We start from the raw sequence: 17,688 nt of genomic DNA on the forward strand, positions 1-17,688 counted from the left end.
GCAAAGAGACAGGGCAGACCAAGGTCTAGGAGGCCGGGAACATTCTCCAAGAGAACAGAATACTCTGTCCTCTAATGGGATGGGAGCCCAGCGAGGTCAAGCAAGAGGAGAAACTAGCAGATTATGGAGGGAAACCTACCTGTCCTGATCCCATTTAATGATTACTGGGTCTCCATGCATGGGAGGATGAAGGGGTTTTCCCAAAGTTCTTAGAAAGTATGTTTCCTGGAAAAAAACGAGGCACGGAGCTCCAAATTTGTTTTTGTATGAAAGTAAATGGGTTAATTCACTTTCCATGAACTTTTTTTTAAGTACTCACGTCTGCTCTGAAATTCACTACAGTGTGTCAAGGCCTGTGCCTTCCCTTGCTGAGAAGGAAAAGGCTGATGCTCTACTGAGGCTGCCTGCGGCGTGGTAACACACACTTGAGGGTCCGGCTGTGCTCACCCACAAAGGGAGACTGGCGTGGCAAAGGAAGGGAGGACTGGGATGCAGCCTTACTCTTCGGAAGGACTCCCACGTAGTGACAGGAGACACGCCTCTTCAGCAGTCATGTGTTCATAAAGGAACACAAGAGCAGGAAATAGCCATGGCTCCTCCCCAGCCCCACTCTCTGAAGCTGCCCTGGTCATCATTGCAGGAGTAGGTCCAAGCAGGGGAACCCTGCCACGTGGCTCCCTCCAAGCAGCAACGATTCTTTTTTTCTCAACACCTATTTAGTGATGTTTTGTGTGGAAGCAGGTACATCACTAATTCCTTGCCAGGGTTCAGAGGCCAAGTTCAAAAGCAAAGCACAGAGCTGGGTTTTTCCAGGTTTTTTACCTACTACCCTATTCCTATGACAATTTTCTGCCATCCTGTCTGAAGTTTTGGGCTTATGCATCCATTACATAGACCAGACACACCCGGAAAGATCTGCAGATCTTGTTTCCACTGGGAAACCATCTTCTCCAATCTTAGTGTGACCCCTCAGTGGCCTACCTGCCAGGTAGGCAAGGGCGGTGGTCCCCTGTCTGGAGATGCACCAACGCCCCCTTTAGGTTGGCATGCTGCACAGCTGCCCAGCCACCTGGAGCTCCGACTACCCCCATGCTGGGCAGAACCACATGCCCCTGTGCCTGGCCTGCAAGCCAGCCTTCCTCTATGGCCAGGAGCACCCACCCACTTGCTCGCTCCCCTCCTCCACAGCGTACTTGGAGCTGAGGACGGCAGCCCCACCTGGAGGATGAGTGAGGGGACGGTTCCTCAAGTGGCATCGCCGCCACCCCCGCAGAATCAGCAGTACTTTGACCGTTTCTCAGAGGAGGAGCCCGAGTACCTGCGCCTCCGCGGCCGGGCAGCAGACCTGCGGCAGGACTTCAACCTGATGGAGCAGAAGAAGCGTGTCACCATGATCCTGCAGAGCCCGGTGAGTGCCCAGGGAAGCCAGAGTCCCAGAGGAGAGGGAATGGCCCCTCCTCCCTGGAGCGTGGACCACAGAATGTGATAGCTGCTAGAGCCTCTGCCCAGTCCCCGCTGCATGGCACCCCTGGGCTGAGTGTGGGAGTTTGGCTGGGTGATGGGGCTGGGAAGATTACTACACTTTGTGAGCCGATGCTTCTGACCTTCCCTCTCTGGCTTCCTCACTTGATGCAGGAACTGCACATAAACTCGTGCAGATAGGGGCCTGCAGGGGGCGTCCTTTGTTGAACAGCACGGAGTCAGAACTCATAACCTGGGGCAGGGGTGAGGCGGACCTGGAAGCCCCATGTAGTATAGAGCTCCGTCTATAAAGAAAGGACTGAGGAAAGGAGGTAAGGCCCCAGCTGGTGCCTGCCTTGCATGAATACAGCTCATGCTAGAGAGGCAATGCCTGGAGGAGGACAGGGTGTGGTCCTAGGATCCCTGGAAGAGGAGGCACTACAGGCCTGTTGGGGGTGGGGGTGGAGGGCACCTGAGGACCACAGCTTGGGGGTCTTCAGGAAGCTGCGGGCACTGTGACAGGATGGTATTCTGGCTTCTCCAGATACATGCTATTCAGGGATCAGGAGGATGGGCAGTCCTGCCTGGGGTCCTCCCAGGCTCTGGGCTGCTGGGGTGAGACCTAGTGTGACCTTGACCAACAGGGTCAGCGTGGGTGAATCTCACAGAGGAGCAGCTGAGGTCTTATGGCCCCATGCTTGAGGATGCTAGAGGAGCAGGGCAGGGATTCCAAACACTGGGATGAGGGGTTCCTGCTCCCCCATTCAGCATATAACAGGAGTGGAAGAGGTGGCAGAGTTCACACGGACTTGGGTGTCAGGGCCCTCAAGGGGGAGGTGGGAAGCAGGTCGTGCTGCTTGCTGTCCTTTCATGGGTCTGCCAGCAATGGGAGGGCTCCTTTGTTGAGGTGGGCAGGATGCCCCTTACATGGCCTCAGGGTTGGAATGCTCAGCTTCTGGAAGTCCATCACAAGTGCTCAGGACCGCCCCACCCTTCTGCTCTTCCTCCTGCCCTTTCATTGAGCTCCTGTGGGAGCTGAGGCCTCCATCACTCAGGGGAAGGTCTGTTCTGGCTGGATGTTGTGAGGGGACACTCTTGGTCATCATATAAGCACAAAAAAGACCTGGAGTCTGAATTGCTGCCCACAGGGTCAGGGGACTAGAGGATCCATTGCTTTCTACACAGCTTCTTGGGGAGGCCCTGAGGTCCTCATGCCTGGGGATTCTAGGCGTGACCCTGGCCTGGCTGAACCTGGGGCATGGGGCAGGTACTTTTTTAGAGCTCATCATTTGGCAGTTGGGCCGGGGAGTCCTCGGCCTGCCAGGTGGGCGGCCGTGGGGAATGAGCACTTGGGTGTCCTGTTCAGTCTTTCAGGGAGGAGCTGGAAGGCCTCATCCAGGAGCAGATGAAGAAGGGGAACAACTCCTCCAATATCTGGGCCCTGCGGCAGATCGCGGACTTCATGGCCAGCACCTCCCAAGCAGTCTTCCCAGCACCTTCCATGAGTACGTGGGTGTCTGGGGAGCTACCAGGAGCAGAGGTGGCAAGGTGGGGAGCGGGGGAAGGGAAGCAGGAACTGCAAGGAGCAGCTTGGTTGCCGGGCGACGGCACAAGCTGCAGTCCCATGAGCAATGGGGGAGCTCCACAGCAGGCAGACAGGCAACCGGCTCTGCTGTGATGGAAGACCCACAGCAGGTTCATCCCTGATGCCAGGAGTGGATGGGTGCAGGTGGCTTCAGGGGATGCGAGAAGGCCCTGGAGCCCCAAGGCTCTGTGTCCCAGTGGGTGAACCTGACTGCATCACTGAGGCCTGGGGGGAGACGCTGCAAGAACTTACCTTCCCAGGCTGGGACACTCTTCCCCAGAACCTTTAAAACAGAGTTCTGAGCAGTGCACTCCTTTAACAAGACTCATAGATTTTGATTGAAGATTGGGAAGCTAGTTAAAAAAAAATCAAAATTGTATGACTTTACTGCTCTTAAACACCAGATGGATCTGTATTCCTCTAGCCTTTTTTGCTCTTAACCTCCTGCTTTGCTCTTGGGATGTAGATTGGCTCCATCCTTCTCCAGGCTGGAGAGGGCAGGGTACAGTTTGCCATCCGGAATTAAAGGCATTAAAACATTAAAACCCTTTGTATTCTTTGATCTAGCAAGCCTAGATCATATGAACCAAAACATAGTCCCCCTGTATGTGTATTGTCAATGACTTAGCATATCTTGCACACGTTAAAGTACGGTTCTGTAATATGTTCATGAATGCATTCTGCTGGGTCAGTGCACAACTGTTGGATGTTTGGGGTTGCTTCAACTGTTTTTGCTATTATGAATTATGATGGGGTAAACAAGCCTGTAAATAACTGAATCTATCTGCGACTGGTTTCTTAAGGTGAATTGTGAGGAGTGCACTTGCTAGATCAAAGCGTATGAATGTCGCAAAGACCGTAATGCATAATGGCATGCAACGGCCCTGCTCCACCGTGGAGTTTAAAATGGAAACCACAGAGTGCCACTTTCCTGCAGCACGAGGGGCCGCACCCGCGTGTATTACCTCTTGATCCGAGCCGTGTTTAGTAGCAGTTTCTCTGGGGTTGATATGCACTTACTTGATTAGAAATGAAATTGTATATGATCCATAACTTCATATACATACGATGCACAGGTTTTCCCTCGGTTGTAAATTGCTTCTTCACATCCTTTGCCAATTTTTATACTGGTGAATTCTTGTAGATTTTTAATTCTTTATGAAATAAGGCTATGTTCTCATTGTCTATCAAAGATACTGCACCTGTTTCTAGTTTCTCCTTTGCCTTTTAATGTTACTCTTTTTTTTTTTTTGCCTTTTTGAATTCTTTAATGTCCATTTACTGTAATCTGTCCCTTTTTCTTGGTATGTTCTGGTTTTGGTCCCATGCTCAGCAGCCCATTTCACCATGCTCTTCAGAATTCTGAGAGTGATCTGTGATACTTCTTGCATCATCTCGCTCTCCCTCTGTGTGTAGGCTGACAGTCCCTTCTCATCCCTGGGGCTGCGTGGTTGTGCTTTTGTGACCAGCCCAGGGATTTTCTGCCCCTACTGGTTATTCACTCCTAGATCTCACACAATTCAGTTCTTAATGGTTCTGTTTCCTGATTCTCAATTCCTTCATTTTGCTTTTATATTCATTAATTATTTTTCATAGTTTCTATTTTTTCTTTTTTGAATAGAATAAAATGAATTTGATTTGCTTTTATGTTTGGCTGAATAATAATGATAGCTGAAGCAATAGATTTGTTTCAGAGTTTACGTTTGGATTTACCCCTTGGATTTAGATACTCTTTTCCTTTGGTATTAACTCCTGGATCGCAGTGCCTGTTTCCACATCTTCCAAGAGCTATCTGGGAATGTGTTTTGTCGCTCTCCAGTGACTGAACGTGTATGGTTTTAAGGATTTGTTGATTACACCAGGTTTTACTGCATCCTGTTTACAAACTGTCACTCCTCTCACTTCTGCGCTGAGGACTCACCAAGATTTTCTCTGTGGCCTCCAAGGACCACGTGGAAATGATATATGGATTTAGAGTATGTCTCGCTCATCGTATGTAATCCCTATTTCCATTTCTATTTGATTTTATCAAAAATGACTTTTGTATTATCTCCCATGGAATTTGATTTTTCTCACTTCTTGTTTTTATGACAGTTGTTACCTATACATTTTGGTGATATATTGTTCAAAGCAGAAAAGTTCATGATAGCTATAATCTCATTATGGAGAGTATCATATTAATCAGTGTGAAATGACCTACGAAATGTTTATATCCATTCAGCTATAATTTTATGACAGCTTTTTCTTTTGTTTGTTTATATCTTCCTGATCAGCTTTTGATCCTCCTTTTACTTTTCTCTATTTTGTACCATTTCTTTTTTTTTTTTAAGATTTTAAAATTTTTATTTGAAATACAGATATACAGAGAGAAGGAGAGACAGAGAGAGAGATCTTCCACCTGATGATTCACTCCCCAAGTGACCACAATGGTTAGAGCTGAGCCAGTCCAAAGCCAGGAACCAGGAGCTCCCAGTCAGGGAACAGGGTCTCCCATGCGGGTGCAGGATCCCAGGGCTTTGGGCCATCCTTGACTGCTTTCCCAGGCCACAAGCAGGGAGCTGGAAGGGAAGCAGGGCTGCCAGGATTAGAATCGGTGCCCATATGGGATCCTGGCTAATTCAAGGTGGGGACTTTATGGGCCCTGTGCTATTTCTCTTAATGTATTTAATTCACATTTTCTTCTGGCATGTTTATAACAGAGAAAACTGGAAAGCTTATTTTTGTTACTTGGTAGGTAATTGCAGTTTCCCCCTTGACGTTTGTTGATTTTCCTTTATCCTTTTATGTCAAAAATGTTTCTGGGGCCCAGTGCGATAGTGTAGTGGCTAAAGTCCTTGCCTTGCACGCCCAGGATCCCATATGGGTGCCGGTTCTAATCCAGGCAGCTCCACTTCCCATCCAGCTCCCTGCTTGTGGTCTTGGGACCCTGCACTGGTATGGGAGACCTGGAAGATGCTCCTGGCTTCGGATTGGCTCAGCTCCAGCCATTGCAGCTGCTTGGGGAGTAAATCTCTGTCTCTTCTCCTCTCTGTATATCTGACTTTCCAATAAAAATAAATAAATCTTTTTAAAAAATGTTTCCAAGAAGCAAATGATTGTAGATTTTTTTTTCTGTTGATGGTCTTTTCCCTACATTAAGTCCTTACAACCTGCATACTCACATCTTTTCAGTAGTAAAGAATTTTCTTCTCTCAATCCTGTTCTATCCGCTGGCTCTCTGGTGTATCATAGTCCCTTGCATGGTTGTCACTTTTCTGTCCTTACACTCCTCCAGTTGAGAACATCCCCACTGCCACACCAGTCAGCATCTGCCTGGAAAAGGGACAGGTGCCTCTGACTCCATCTAGTCCACATCCTGAATGTCAAAGGCAGGCGATTCGGAGAGGGATGGTCCACGTTCAGGAGTCCGAGCCCAGAAAGGTTGCTCTCTGTAGCACTGTTTGCTCTGGGACTTGAGCTTTTGGCCTCAGGGTGTCCTGGCTGAGCTTCCAGTGGTCGTGCTGCATCTGCTTCTCTTCCAGTGCTTTCTCAGGCACTCTGAGTAAATGACTCCAGTAGATCTGTGTTGTAAGCATGGCGGTCAGTGAGGGTCACGGGGCTTCCAGCATCAGCATTCTTCAGGCGAATATTCCAAGAGCAGAGGAGGGAACCCCATGGGAGCCCTGTTCTCATTCCTGAGCCCTAGTGCTGTGGGTGGGGTAGTCCTTCACAGCTGAAGCTCCACAGGGTGTGACATGGGTCCTCTTGAGAGGTTCTGGAGCCTGGTTCTGGCTTCCTAGCCATCCCTGGGATACTGTGGTTATTTGTTAGGCAAGGATTCTAACAACCCTGGAGACCCTCCTGGCATGAGTCCCACCTACCTGGTGTTGCCTGGGCTCTTGGAATTTTGATATGCAAAGGGATCACTTCTTGTTTGGAAAACCCACTGAGAGCAAGGAAGGATACCAGACTGACCCATTGCAGTTAGCAACGCCTGACTTTGGAGTTGTAGTTGTGGTTGCCTGTCTAACCTGGTCTTTGGACTCCTGTTGCCCCTCTCTACTCATCTCTAGTTGGCAGAAGCTCTTTGTGGTGGAATTCAAGGCATGCTGTAGTCTCAGGGTATTGGCTCAATAGCCCGCAGTCTGCCATCATGTTTGATGACTGGCTCTTTTCATTTCTACCAGTGACAGGGCTGCCGTGGGGTATTCTTCATGCTGTGTAGCAGTTGGATACACAAAGAGTATAACCTCCCATCAGGATTTTCAACATCAGAATTTCTAGCAGGGAGATAGGTCGACGGCTTCCAATCAGACATCATTTCAGACTGGAATTTGTTCCTACGGATCCTTCTGTTACTTCCCAGACACTGTGGGATCCAAGTGCCAGTGTCCAGAGGCTCTCTGCCCTGGAACTGCTGGCCGTGGTCATTGTGGTTAATGAGAAGGCCTAAACACCAACTCCTAGATACTTTGGGTGCCCTGAGGACCAGTGGATTATCCTGCCTGCCAAGCCCAGCTCGAAGTCTTTTCTAGAGCACAGGCATGCTTTGTACCCTTGAACCAGCTATAGTGCCAGGAACCTCTGGGAATGTAGGACCTTGAAAGAAAGTCAGGAAACATCCTTCCTGGCTACCTTGGCTTTCTATCTGCCCTGTTTCTAAACCACCAAAAAAGTCCCATTACATGGTAGAGTTAAAACAGCATGATAATAGCAAGTATGATGATCTGTGACTTCTTCATTAAAACAGACCAATGGAGTCTAAACCTCTATTCCCAGTCTGAACTTTATTCTTGCTTTTATTCAGTGTCCCTTTTTTTAGAATTTATAGTAAGTTTGGCATTCCAAGAAACTTTTATTCTGTATTATTAAGTTTTGTTTTTAATCATAGTTTTTTTTTTTTAAACCAAAAGCAATGGCATGCTCATCCAAATGAGCAGAAATCAGGCTCCAGTGCCTGTTCTGTGGACCTCCCACAGCCAGAGGCTCAGAGATGGTTTAGCTCCCTGCCTGGCTGGCTCTTGTGTGGTGGTCATGAGGTTCTGTAGCACATTAGAACTAGGCAGGGAAGGGTGGACGGGAGCCCTTGGCCCTGAGCACCCTGCACTGTTGGTGGCCTGTCCCTCACAGACTTCTCCATGATGACGCCCATCAATGACCTTCACACGGCTGACTCCCTGAACCTGGCCAAGGGGGAGCGGCTCATGCGGTGCAAGATCAGCAGCGTCTACCGGCTCCTGGACCTCTACGGCTGGGCCCAGCTGAGTGACACCTACGTCACGGTGAGGAGAGCTTCTGGGCGTGGGGCAGAGCACCCCTTGTGGCCCCCACAGAGTGCAAAGGGAGACATGCTGACCCTTGGCATGGCCATGGCAGTATGGTGGTCTTTGATCAAAGTAAGCCCTGAGCACTTGTTTCCAAACAGCAAACCTGGCAGGCACTTCCTTGTGTAGATTAGGAGTTCCTTGATCTTGGGTTTACAGCTGCCCTTGACCTCTGTGAGATTCTTCTTGTAGCTCCATCTACCTGAGTCCTCCTCCTCTCTCAGGGGTTGCTGGAGGGGGAAGAGTTCATTGAAGGAAGACACAGGTGCAGTGGGTTCAGGGGAAGCAGGTTCAAGCATGGGATCCTTGGAGATGCACCCAGCCTTCCTTGCCTCTGAGCATTTGTGTCTTTCTTCCAGTTGAGAGTCAGCAAGGAGCAGGACCACTTCCTGATTAGCCCTAAGGGAGTTTCTTGCAGTGAAGTTACAGCATCCAGCCTGGTGAGTACATCCCAGCACCTCCCATGTCCCCCTCCTTGTTGAAATAATGGTGGTCCCTCTGCACCTGCAGGGCCAGGTCATCTCCATGAGGACCACTGATCTCCTGTTCCTGGTGGAGCTGCAGGTCTGGGGTTCTGTTTGTGTGGAACAGACTGGGTGCTTAGCAGATGATATGACCAAAAGACCAAATGAAAGGTGCAATGGAGAGGAGTGGGAAAAGGTGTGTCTAGAATCTTAAAATCCCAGCTTGGACTTGACCACAAAGGTTGGAGGAGTATGCTTTCCTGGACAGGGGAATGCATTAGAGGAGCCAAGCAATGTGGTCCTAATGCAAGCGCTGTTAGATATCACCTGTGGATTCCTTTTCAGTGCTGCTCCTTTCAGAGGAGTAAGGAGACTTCCAGATGGCTTGCATCAGGAGGCATTTCTGCATTGGGAGGAGGAAAACAGTAGGAAGGACTGTCTCAGGAGCAAATGATGCCCAAACCTGCAGCTGCTGAGCCATGCACTGGGGCAGAGGAAGGCACCACCTTGGGACCTCTGCTGGACTGTGAGGATTCCTCAGCCAAAATTCCAGGCTGATAAGGCCACAGAATACGTAGGCAGGACAGGACCTCTATATGGCCAAGGCTACTGTGTCCAGAGTGGGTAGCTGACTTGCAGAAGACCACCTAGGAGGTGATGGGCAAGCAAGTGAGAGCTGGGGCCGCAGAGGTAGGAGGACACAGGCTCTGTCTTGGAAATACCTGTGGTCCATTGGTGAAAAACAGGCCAGGATACAATGAGGAAACTCAAGGGAAGTGGGGGAGCCCAGGGAAGGGGATGCAGAAGTAGAGTCCCCCTGAGCCAACAGGACAATCAGACTGAGTCCTGGGGGTTGGGCAGAGGTGTGTCAGAGGTGACACTCCCCTGGAGTGCAGGACATACTTGGCCCAGATGCGTGCAAGATCCCTGTGCATTTGGGGAGACAGACAGGTGGCTAAGTGTGGCATGAGTAATTGATATCTGCAGGGGAGGCTGGGAAGAGGATGGGGACAGATGATAAAGGGCATGCAAGAGGTTGTAGCTTTATTCTGGACCTGTAGCCCCACTGAAGCCCTGGAGAGTGAGTGATGGATGCTGCTGCCAGGTTCCTGTCATGCAAAGGTCACCCTGGTGGCTGTGATCTATCACAGGAAGCTGGGAAGAGAATTCTTAGAGCCTGATTGGTGGGCCTGGTGAGCAGCTGGCTGGTGGAATGTTCAGCAGAAGTCAGTGGACATTTGGTTGTCCTTTACATGGAAGGCGTGGAGTCAGGGAGATCACACATGTGCTGGTTAACTCCTGAATGCCTGCAGTATAGTCCAAGCTGGGCCAGGCCATAGCCAGGTGCTTGGAACTCCATCCAAGTCTGCCTTGAGCTATCACCTGCTACCTCCCACAGTGTGAGTTAACAGGAAGCTGGAATGGAGAGCAGAGATGGACTCAATCCTCAGATCCATGTTTAGGACATTGGCACAGCACTTAGCCACCGTGCCAAACACCCACCCCAGGAGGAGTTTGTTGAGGCAGATGGAGTCAGTGGCATGTCCAGTCCCCACACTCGGGTTGTTGTTCCTGGTCACCTTTCCTGTCTGTCCGGGCCTCTGGAGAGATAAGTAATTTGTGGACCTGCCCTATGTGCTTCATTCAGGATGTCGTGGGTGTTGCAGTTGTCAGGGTCTGAGTTGCAGCAATTTTTGGAAACCGTTGGCTTGTTAACATTCAGGGAACCACTGTAGCCCATGAGTCAGGCAGACTGCCAGCTGCAGGAGATGGTCATTGGGAATCAGGGCTAGGTTCAGCAAGAGCAAGTTAAGCGGCTTCTGGCTTTGGACAGGTGGTTTAGGGGCTGTGGCCTTGGATCCATACCATCATGGGTGGGGTGCATCCGTGCTGGGGGTGTTACAGATTCAACTGGGAGATCAGGGTACTGCCGCCAGGCTTTAGCTGCCTGGAGAAAAGAAGCTGCAATGCCTACATTAGCCGGGAGAGGGGGTATGAGTCATGCTTGCCCTTTACACAGTGTTGTTTCATTGAGCCTGGGCATAATGAAGGGGTGCTTGCTTGTCTCCGTTTTCACAGCCACAATGTGACCTCCTCTAATGTTGGTTTCTGTGACACTGTTGTTAGGTAGGGAGCACCGTGGCCAGCCTTCCAGCTGTCTCTCAAGTGTGCTCACACATGTGCACACGTGTATTTGCCTACATACAAGCACACACATATGTTTTTTTTTCATTAGCAATGGCAGCCTCTAGCCCCTGGAAGTCAAAAGCAGGTTGCAGAATCAGTGGCTATGCCCCACCTGTCTGTCAGACCTGGTTTCCGGTGATTGAGAAGCGGGTGTTCATTATACTCTCCTACCTCTGTGTTTAATTTTGAGAATTCTTTTTGAAAAGATTTATCTATTTATTTGACAGGTAGAGTGAACGAGAAGGTGGGTGGAGAGAGACCACTGGTTTACTGTCCTAATGCCACAAAGGCTGGGGCGAGGCCGGGCTGAAGCCAGGAGCCAGGAACTCCACCAAGATCTTACATATGGGCGGCAGGAGTCCAAGAACTCAGGCCATCTTCTGCTGCTTTGCCAACTGCTTTAGCAGGGAGCTGGATCATATGTGGAGCAGCTGGGGCTTGGACCACTGCTCTGATATGAGAAGACACCATTGCACATGGAGGCTTAACCCACTGAACCACATGCCAGCCCCATTCATCTCAAAATTAGAGGGAAGGGCTCCGCTTACTTTCTCATAAAGGCCTCTCTGGTCCCTGTTCCGCTGGCATTAAAGACACCTCCAACCCACTTCTAGAGAATCTCAGGAATGGCTCTTCTAGTCTCTTCCTACTCAGTGTGTGGCATGGACCACTGCGCCAGCACTCCTTGGGAACCTCTTAGAAATGCAGTTTCCAGGGCCCCACAATGACATTTGAGGAGCCCTCTACTAGCATTTTCCCTGAGGGACTGCAGTCACCTGTGACTCCTATAAGCCTGGGGCTGGGTCATTTTCTCCCAACGCCAAGCCCAGCTGTGGCTCCTAGCATCTGGACTGAGTGTATGGCATCTGTTGGGAGAGGAATGAGGGGTGCCTGCCACCTGCTGCTCCAAGTCTTTCTTCTTCTTCCCTGGCCCAGATCAAGGTGAACATCCTGGGAGAGGTGGTGGAGAAAGGCAGCAGCTGCTTCCCAGTGGACACAGCAGGCTTCTGTCTGCACTCGGCCATCTACGCGGCCAGGCCCGACGTGCGGTGCATCATCCACCTGCACACGCCAGCCACAGCAGCGGTGAGTATGCGCTCCCCTCCCCCTCATCCCCAGGAGCTCCCCGCAGCCAGCAGCCACACCCAGCTGCCAGGCCTCTGAGATTCTCCCCGAGGAAAGGGCATAATCAGTCCAGGGTAGTAGCTATCTCACCATGTAACAGCATCTACAAAGATCTCTTGGAATCAGGCCAAGGCAAGATGAGAGCAGTCCCAATATGGCCAGCCTGTCCCCCGCTGTCTTACTACCATAGCCTTGGTATAAGGTGTAAGTGTGGGGTGTCCATTCCCCAGCAGCATCCGTCCTGCTAAATGCCCAGGTGGGGCCTCTTACCCAGGCCTGTCCTGTGGGCTGGGAGCTGGCTTTAACTCCACACAGAACAGACTAAGGAGGAAAAATTTTGATGAATTCCAATAGGTTTAGGGGAGGCTGAAAGCTGGAAACAGAAACCAGCAGGAAGAGAGCAGAAAAAGTAACCTCAAGGCATAAGCTGTCCCCTGGGCACCTCTGGTCATTTTTCCAGGTGGACTTAAGGTACAGCCACAAGCCTGGGCAGAGGCCACCAGCCCTCCCCCTTCTCCCTGGTACTCAGGCCACACTCTGCAGTGAGGAGTAGGGCAAACCCATCACAAAGCTTGTTGCATTGTTGTGAGCACTCCACCCTCCCAGTAATTGGATCCAACCTTGAGGCTGCATTTATGCTTCATGTCCTCTCTGCCAAGCCCTGGGCTGACGTGAGGGGTAGAACAAGGAAGGGAAGATAGCTCTCTTCTGACCTCTCCCTGACCCTTGCTGTCACTAAGAAGCAGGTGGTGTGGCTGTTTCTGCATTGAAATCACTGAAATCATTGAAATCACAAGGGGGTCTCTACCAGCCCAGCACAGGGGGCAGGCCCCCTTCACCCAACCTAGTGCTGATTCTGCCATAGCTGCCACTTGCTGGAGTCCGAGACTGGAGCAAAGCCGAAGGAGGGGCAGCAGTGGCTTGCTCAGATGCTTTCTTTGTAGCAATTGGACAGGTAATTTGTGGGCCTGGCTGCTGTGAAGCCCATGATGAGAAGGCAGGAGCAGGTGGGGAAGAAATAAAGGCCTGCTTCCCATGCCTGCCCCAGGCCCTTCACAGCCCCCAGTGAAGAACTGGATGGGCCACGCAGAGGAAAGGGCAGACATGGCAGAGCAGGACTTGGGCTGCAGGTCTGACCAGTCCATTGTCTCCATGCAGGTGTCAGCCATGAAGTGGGGTCTCCTGCCTGTCTCCCACAATGCGCTGCTGGTGGGCGACATGGCCTACTACGACTTCAACGGGGAGATGGAGCAGGAAGCTGATCGCATCAACCTGCAGAAGTGCCTTGGACCCACCTGCAAGGTTAGCACTGCTCCCCTGGGGAAGGTCCCTCTAGAGGCATTGCCAAAAACCCCTGCTGTGAAAATGGCACATGCTTATGGTGACTCTTCAGAAGCTGCAGACCAAAGATCTGTCATGCTGCTCGGAGATTTTAGTGCATGCCCTGAGTCGAGTCACGTATGTTTACAAGGCTGGCACCATGCAGTAAGTTCTCCGTTTTCCTCCCTAGCAATAGGCAGAAACTGCTTTATGTGTTACTGAGTATTTTCTCTCAACTGTTGTTTTAAATAAAACCTCCTTGTGGGAGTTGTGGTACCACTATATGCCTCTCTGATTGTAAGTTGGAGGATGCTTTTCCCCAAATGTCGTCTTCGTAGAAACAACACCAGCGTGAAAGTGCTTCCAGCCACATGTGAGGCTGGATTCCTAGGCAGCCACACTACCGGATGTACTCCCCTCTCCCCCAGCCCCCCACTACCTCCTGCCATGGCTGCTGGAAGAGAAGCTTGTTTCCACAATCTCCCAACACTTTAGTGCTCTCGCATTCACATTCGCTCATTTATGGGACTTTGCCAGCTTGCCGGGGGAAAGCAGTCTTACTGATGCTTGGTTTCAGCCTAAATCCCCGTTTTGTAATAGCATGTGACTGGGGCTGGTCAGCGCTGTACAGAGGAGCTTCAGAAATAGACCTAGTCCTTGGGTGCCTGTGCTGGTGAGAAAGATGCTCACTGCCCCAGTTAGTTCCCATATGAGCTCTTGTCTTCCCATCCCCAGTACTGTGAGAAATCCCACCTCGCTCTCTGTCTCGCTAGGATACCCTTAGGGGTTTAAAGAGAAGGAGGAGGTGCCCACCTCTGTGAAGGCTTTGAGAACTGGAGGGAAAGATGTTTGTTGTTGGCAGTATCTGGTGGCTCAGAGACATCGTCTCTTTGCATTTGCCTGGTGCCAGCTGTGATGTCCCAGAGCCACAGGCCTCAGCCCAGGGTGTGCAGGGGCAGATCTGGTGCATGGATCAGCATTCCAGCTGCCAGGAATATCACTTCAGAGCGTTCTGGAGGGTGTAAATCCATGTCTGGTCTTTGCCCTGTCTTATCCCCTCGCCCATGGCTGAATCAGAATCATTGTACCCGTAGTCACAAGGCACTCCTAGTGACTCACATGGTACTCCTTGCTGGGCCTTCATTCCGATTCTGCACCTGAATAGCTGAGTGACTTCCAGTTTCTCAATCTGTTTCCTCCTCTGTGACACTAGTGACTCAAATTAGGCCACCATGGCTTCCTGCATGGAACTATGGGGTCTTGGAGCAGGCCCAGGGAGGAGATATGATGGACTTGCTTCTGCAGAACCACCTTTTCCAGAACCACGCCTGGGTTTTGACTAAGACACAGACAGCTTTGAGGCTGGATCCTTTCATTGGACATCAATTATTGCCTGTACTTTAACATACAAACCAGTTTGTAAGACTTCTAGGATTAAAACCCCAGGCACAGCTGGAAGAAATCCAACAAACTACTTGGTTTCAGTTTGAAGATGCCTGTCCAGTTTTTTTGTGTGGATGCTGTGTGTTGCAATCCCATGTACGGCTGCAGGATAAAGAGTTGGAGGCAGCGATTGAGAAAGGCCTTGACTGGATGTGGGAGTTGATGTAAATCAAACGACAGCTCTCTCTCTCTCTCTCTCTCTCTCTCTCTCTCAAGCCTAGAGTGTTTACAGTTTGATTACTTACTCCTCCACAGATCCTGGTGCTAAGAAACCATGGAGTGGTTGCTCTGGGTGACACCGTAGAGGAGGCGTTTTATAAGGTTTTCCACCTGCAGGCCGCATGTGAGATACAGGTGAGTGCATTCTGCTGGGAAGTGGGCCCTAGCAGGGACCTTTGAGTAAAGGTGGTGGCTCCATTGGTGTTAGCTTAACTCATCTTTTGTGCCCCACTGCCTGAAACTCTTGCTGTTTCTCTGCTGTGGCACCTTATACTTTGAAAGTTTCACATTCAAGAGTCAGTTCTGTGGGTTTGAAAAATGTATCACCATCGTCTGAACAGCCAGCACCCAGCTCTGGGAGGTGAGACGCTTACCATGCTGTCCTGTTATCTGAGAGCTACCTAAAGCACCCAGTCAACCTCATAGATGATATGCACAGATTTTCTTTTTCTTTGTTTTCTTTTTTTTTTTTTTTTAGGGGTGTATGAATTTAGGGACTTTGCAAGGGCTGGGAACATGGTCAAATTCAGAAAGAGAAGTAGAGAGCCAGCCAGATGGAGTGTTGATGCAGCAGCCTGAACAGCCAGGGCCACCCAGAGTAATGCCAGGAACCCATCATGGAGTCCCCCAACTGGCTAGAGGTGGAAAAGGCAGAGACATTACTGATCCCTGAGCCCCTGGAGGTATTGGTAGAAAAGCAATAGGAAAGAGACCAATTCGTAGTTCTACAGACAATAATACACTCACTGGAGAGGCTTGCTAACCACGTGGGTGGCTGCATCTCTCGGCCATGTGCTGCTGGGTGGGAAGATTTGTCCTCCACACACTTCTGTGTCATCAACTGTACCCTGGAGCTTAGGGGTTGCTGTAAAGATAGGGTTTTGCATCCATGGAGAGGTGTTGCCCATGGTATTTTTATGGCTGGGTTTGACAAGAAGAAAGGCTGGGTGCAGGATGAGTCAGCTCTTTGCAGGGGTCTTCTGGTGTCCTTGCTGCCCTCTGCTGGCCGGTCTGGGTAGAGCAGAACCTCTCCCGGTCTGGGTTAGAATGGAGAGGAAGCACTTGGCAGGGTGGAGGAGGATGAGATGGGCCCAGGAAGATGGCTAGTGCAGGCTCCAGGGGGTTAGCTTGTCCATGTTTTTTTAAAGGACTACATCCAGAGGACAGCTGTGAAGACAGTGATGAAGAGCTCTTAGAGAAAGGTGGGAGATACCGTGCCCCAAACAGGATCTGGGTGATGCTTCTCTAAAGTGGTTAGGTACCTCCATCCCTGCTTCCACCAAGACTGCTGGTTCCAAACTCTGACCACTTCCTGACAGACCCTCCTGGTCAGGGAGCCCCTGCTTACAAAGGGGAATCCTCTTGCTTTCTCTCCTGGACTCCCCATCTTGCTTCTGGAAAAGAGGCTTCCACAAGAGAACGGTTCAAGGACAAAATTTGTAAAGACAGCATGGTCTTGAATGTGAATGGAGTGCCACGCCTTTGTCCTCCCCTCTCCCTGCCTTCCTCTCCCCAAAAACAGTGAAGTGTGCCCCTCCCAGGCTGCAGACTCCAGAGGTGGCTCTTGGGTAGCTTCACCAAAGGCAGAACCCAGAGTATGATCACAGGTCAGGCTCCCTCGCTGCTGCCCCCTTCTTTTCAGCACAGGTTTGATATGCCCTTGTTAGAGAACCTTGGGCCATGCAGCCAACCAGCCCCCAGCAAAGCACCAGTGGCTTCTTTGTTTTTTTTTTTTTTACCAGTTAGTAGAGGAGAAAAGCTTCTAGAGGGAGAAGTGGAGGTGGAAGATACAGAAGGCAAACAGGAGAGATGAGAGCAGAGGCATGGGTGGATTAGGACATGAGAAAACCAGCTAGTGGCTTCTGCAGGTGGCATTGGGATGGGAGTCCCAGCCAGGTTATTTCTGGGTGTAGCAGCTTACACTGAGGCTCTTTTCCACAACAGACCGAGGTTTCCCCTTCAATGACCTTGGCAAGCAGGCAAATGTGGCAGTCATCGTGTTAGCAGAAAGCCTCTTCAGTTCTCCCCATCCCCAACTGGATGGGGAGCAAAAGAGAAGAAGAAACTGGGTCATCCCCAGCTGAGAGAAGCAGCTCCTGCTCAGCTGAGAGGCAGATGGGAAGAAGCTCTAACAGTCCTCCATCTGCTGCCCATCACCATGGAAACCGGTGGAGGAACAGGGTGGGGAGCGGGCAGAGCTTGCAAGGCCATAGGCAGCCCTCCACTCTCTCCATCTTCTCCATTAACAGCGGGTCCCCAAGGGCTCATGTTTCTCAGAAGTCATTTATCAAAGTCGTTTCTATGGTTTTTCATGAATGGGGCAAATGCTGTTCTCAAGGGTTCTGCCACTGTTGAAAGACTCCTCCCAATGGTGCTGCGTTTTCCATTTTATAGACCAGGAAACTGAGGCATGAAGATGGTAAAGAGTTGTCTGCAGTCTCACAGGGAGGGAGGGAGTGATGGTGTCGACATCTGCACCCTATTGGCTTGATTGGCCTTCAACCAGACCGGACAAGTGGATAATGGAAGGAGAAAACTGTTCCCATTTGCTTCCAAGCACTGAGTGGTGGGAGTCACATAG

The 17,688-nt window shown here is 50.6% G+C and overlaps 1 protein-coding gene across 4 annotated transcripts in view; it reads left to right on the top strand.

The window, feature by feature from the left end:
* Nucleotides 1-17,688, top strand: part of ADD2 (adducin 2) — a 49,746-nt gene that overhangs the window by 5,503 nt on the left and 26,555 nt on the right. For all 4 annotated transcript variants that reach the window (XM_040993243.1, XM_040993242.1, XM_040993245.1 and 1 more), the window contains exons 3-9: nt 1,189-1,408; nt 2,828-2,966; nt 8,156-8,307; nt 8,709-8,789; nt 11,937-12,086; nt 13,284-13,427; nt 15,144-15,242. In XM_040993243.1, the coding sequence (XP_040849177.1) occupies nt 1,226-1,408; nt 2,828-2,966; nt 8,156-8,307; nt 8,709-8,789; nt 11,937-12,086; nt 13,284-13,427; nt 15,144-15,242 (948 nt within the window). In that variant the 5' untranslated portion in view covers nt 1,189-1,225. The remainder of the gene's footprint in view (nt 1-1,188; nt 1,409-2,827; nt 2,967-8,155; nt 8,308-8,708; nt 8,790-11,936; nt 12,087-13,283; nt 13,428-15,143; nt 15,243-17,688) is intronic.

This window comes from Ochotona curzoniae, unplaced genomic scaffold (assembly GCF_017591425.1).
Source record: "Ochotona curzoniae isolate NIBS_2020 unplaced genomic scaffold, NIBS_Ocur_1.0 contig_883, whole genome shotgun sequence".
In the NCBI taxonomy this organism is placed as follows: Eukaryota; Metazoa; Chordata; class Mammalia; order Lagomorpha; family Ochotonidae; genus Ochotona; species Ochotona curzoniae.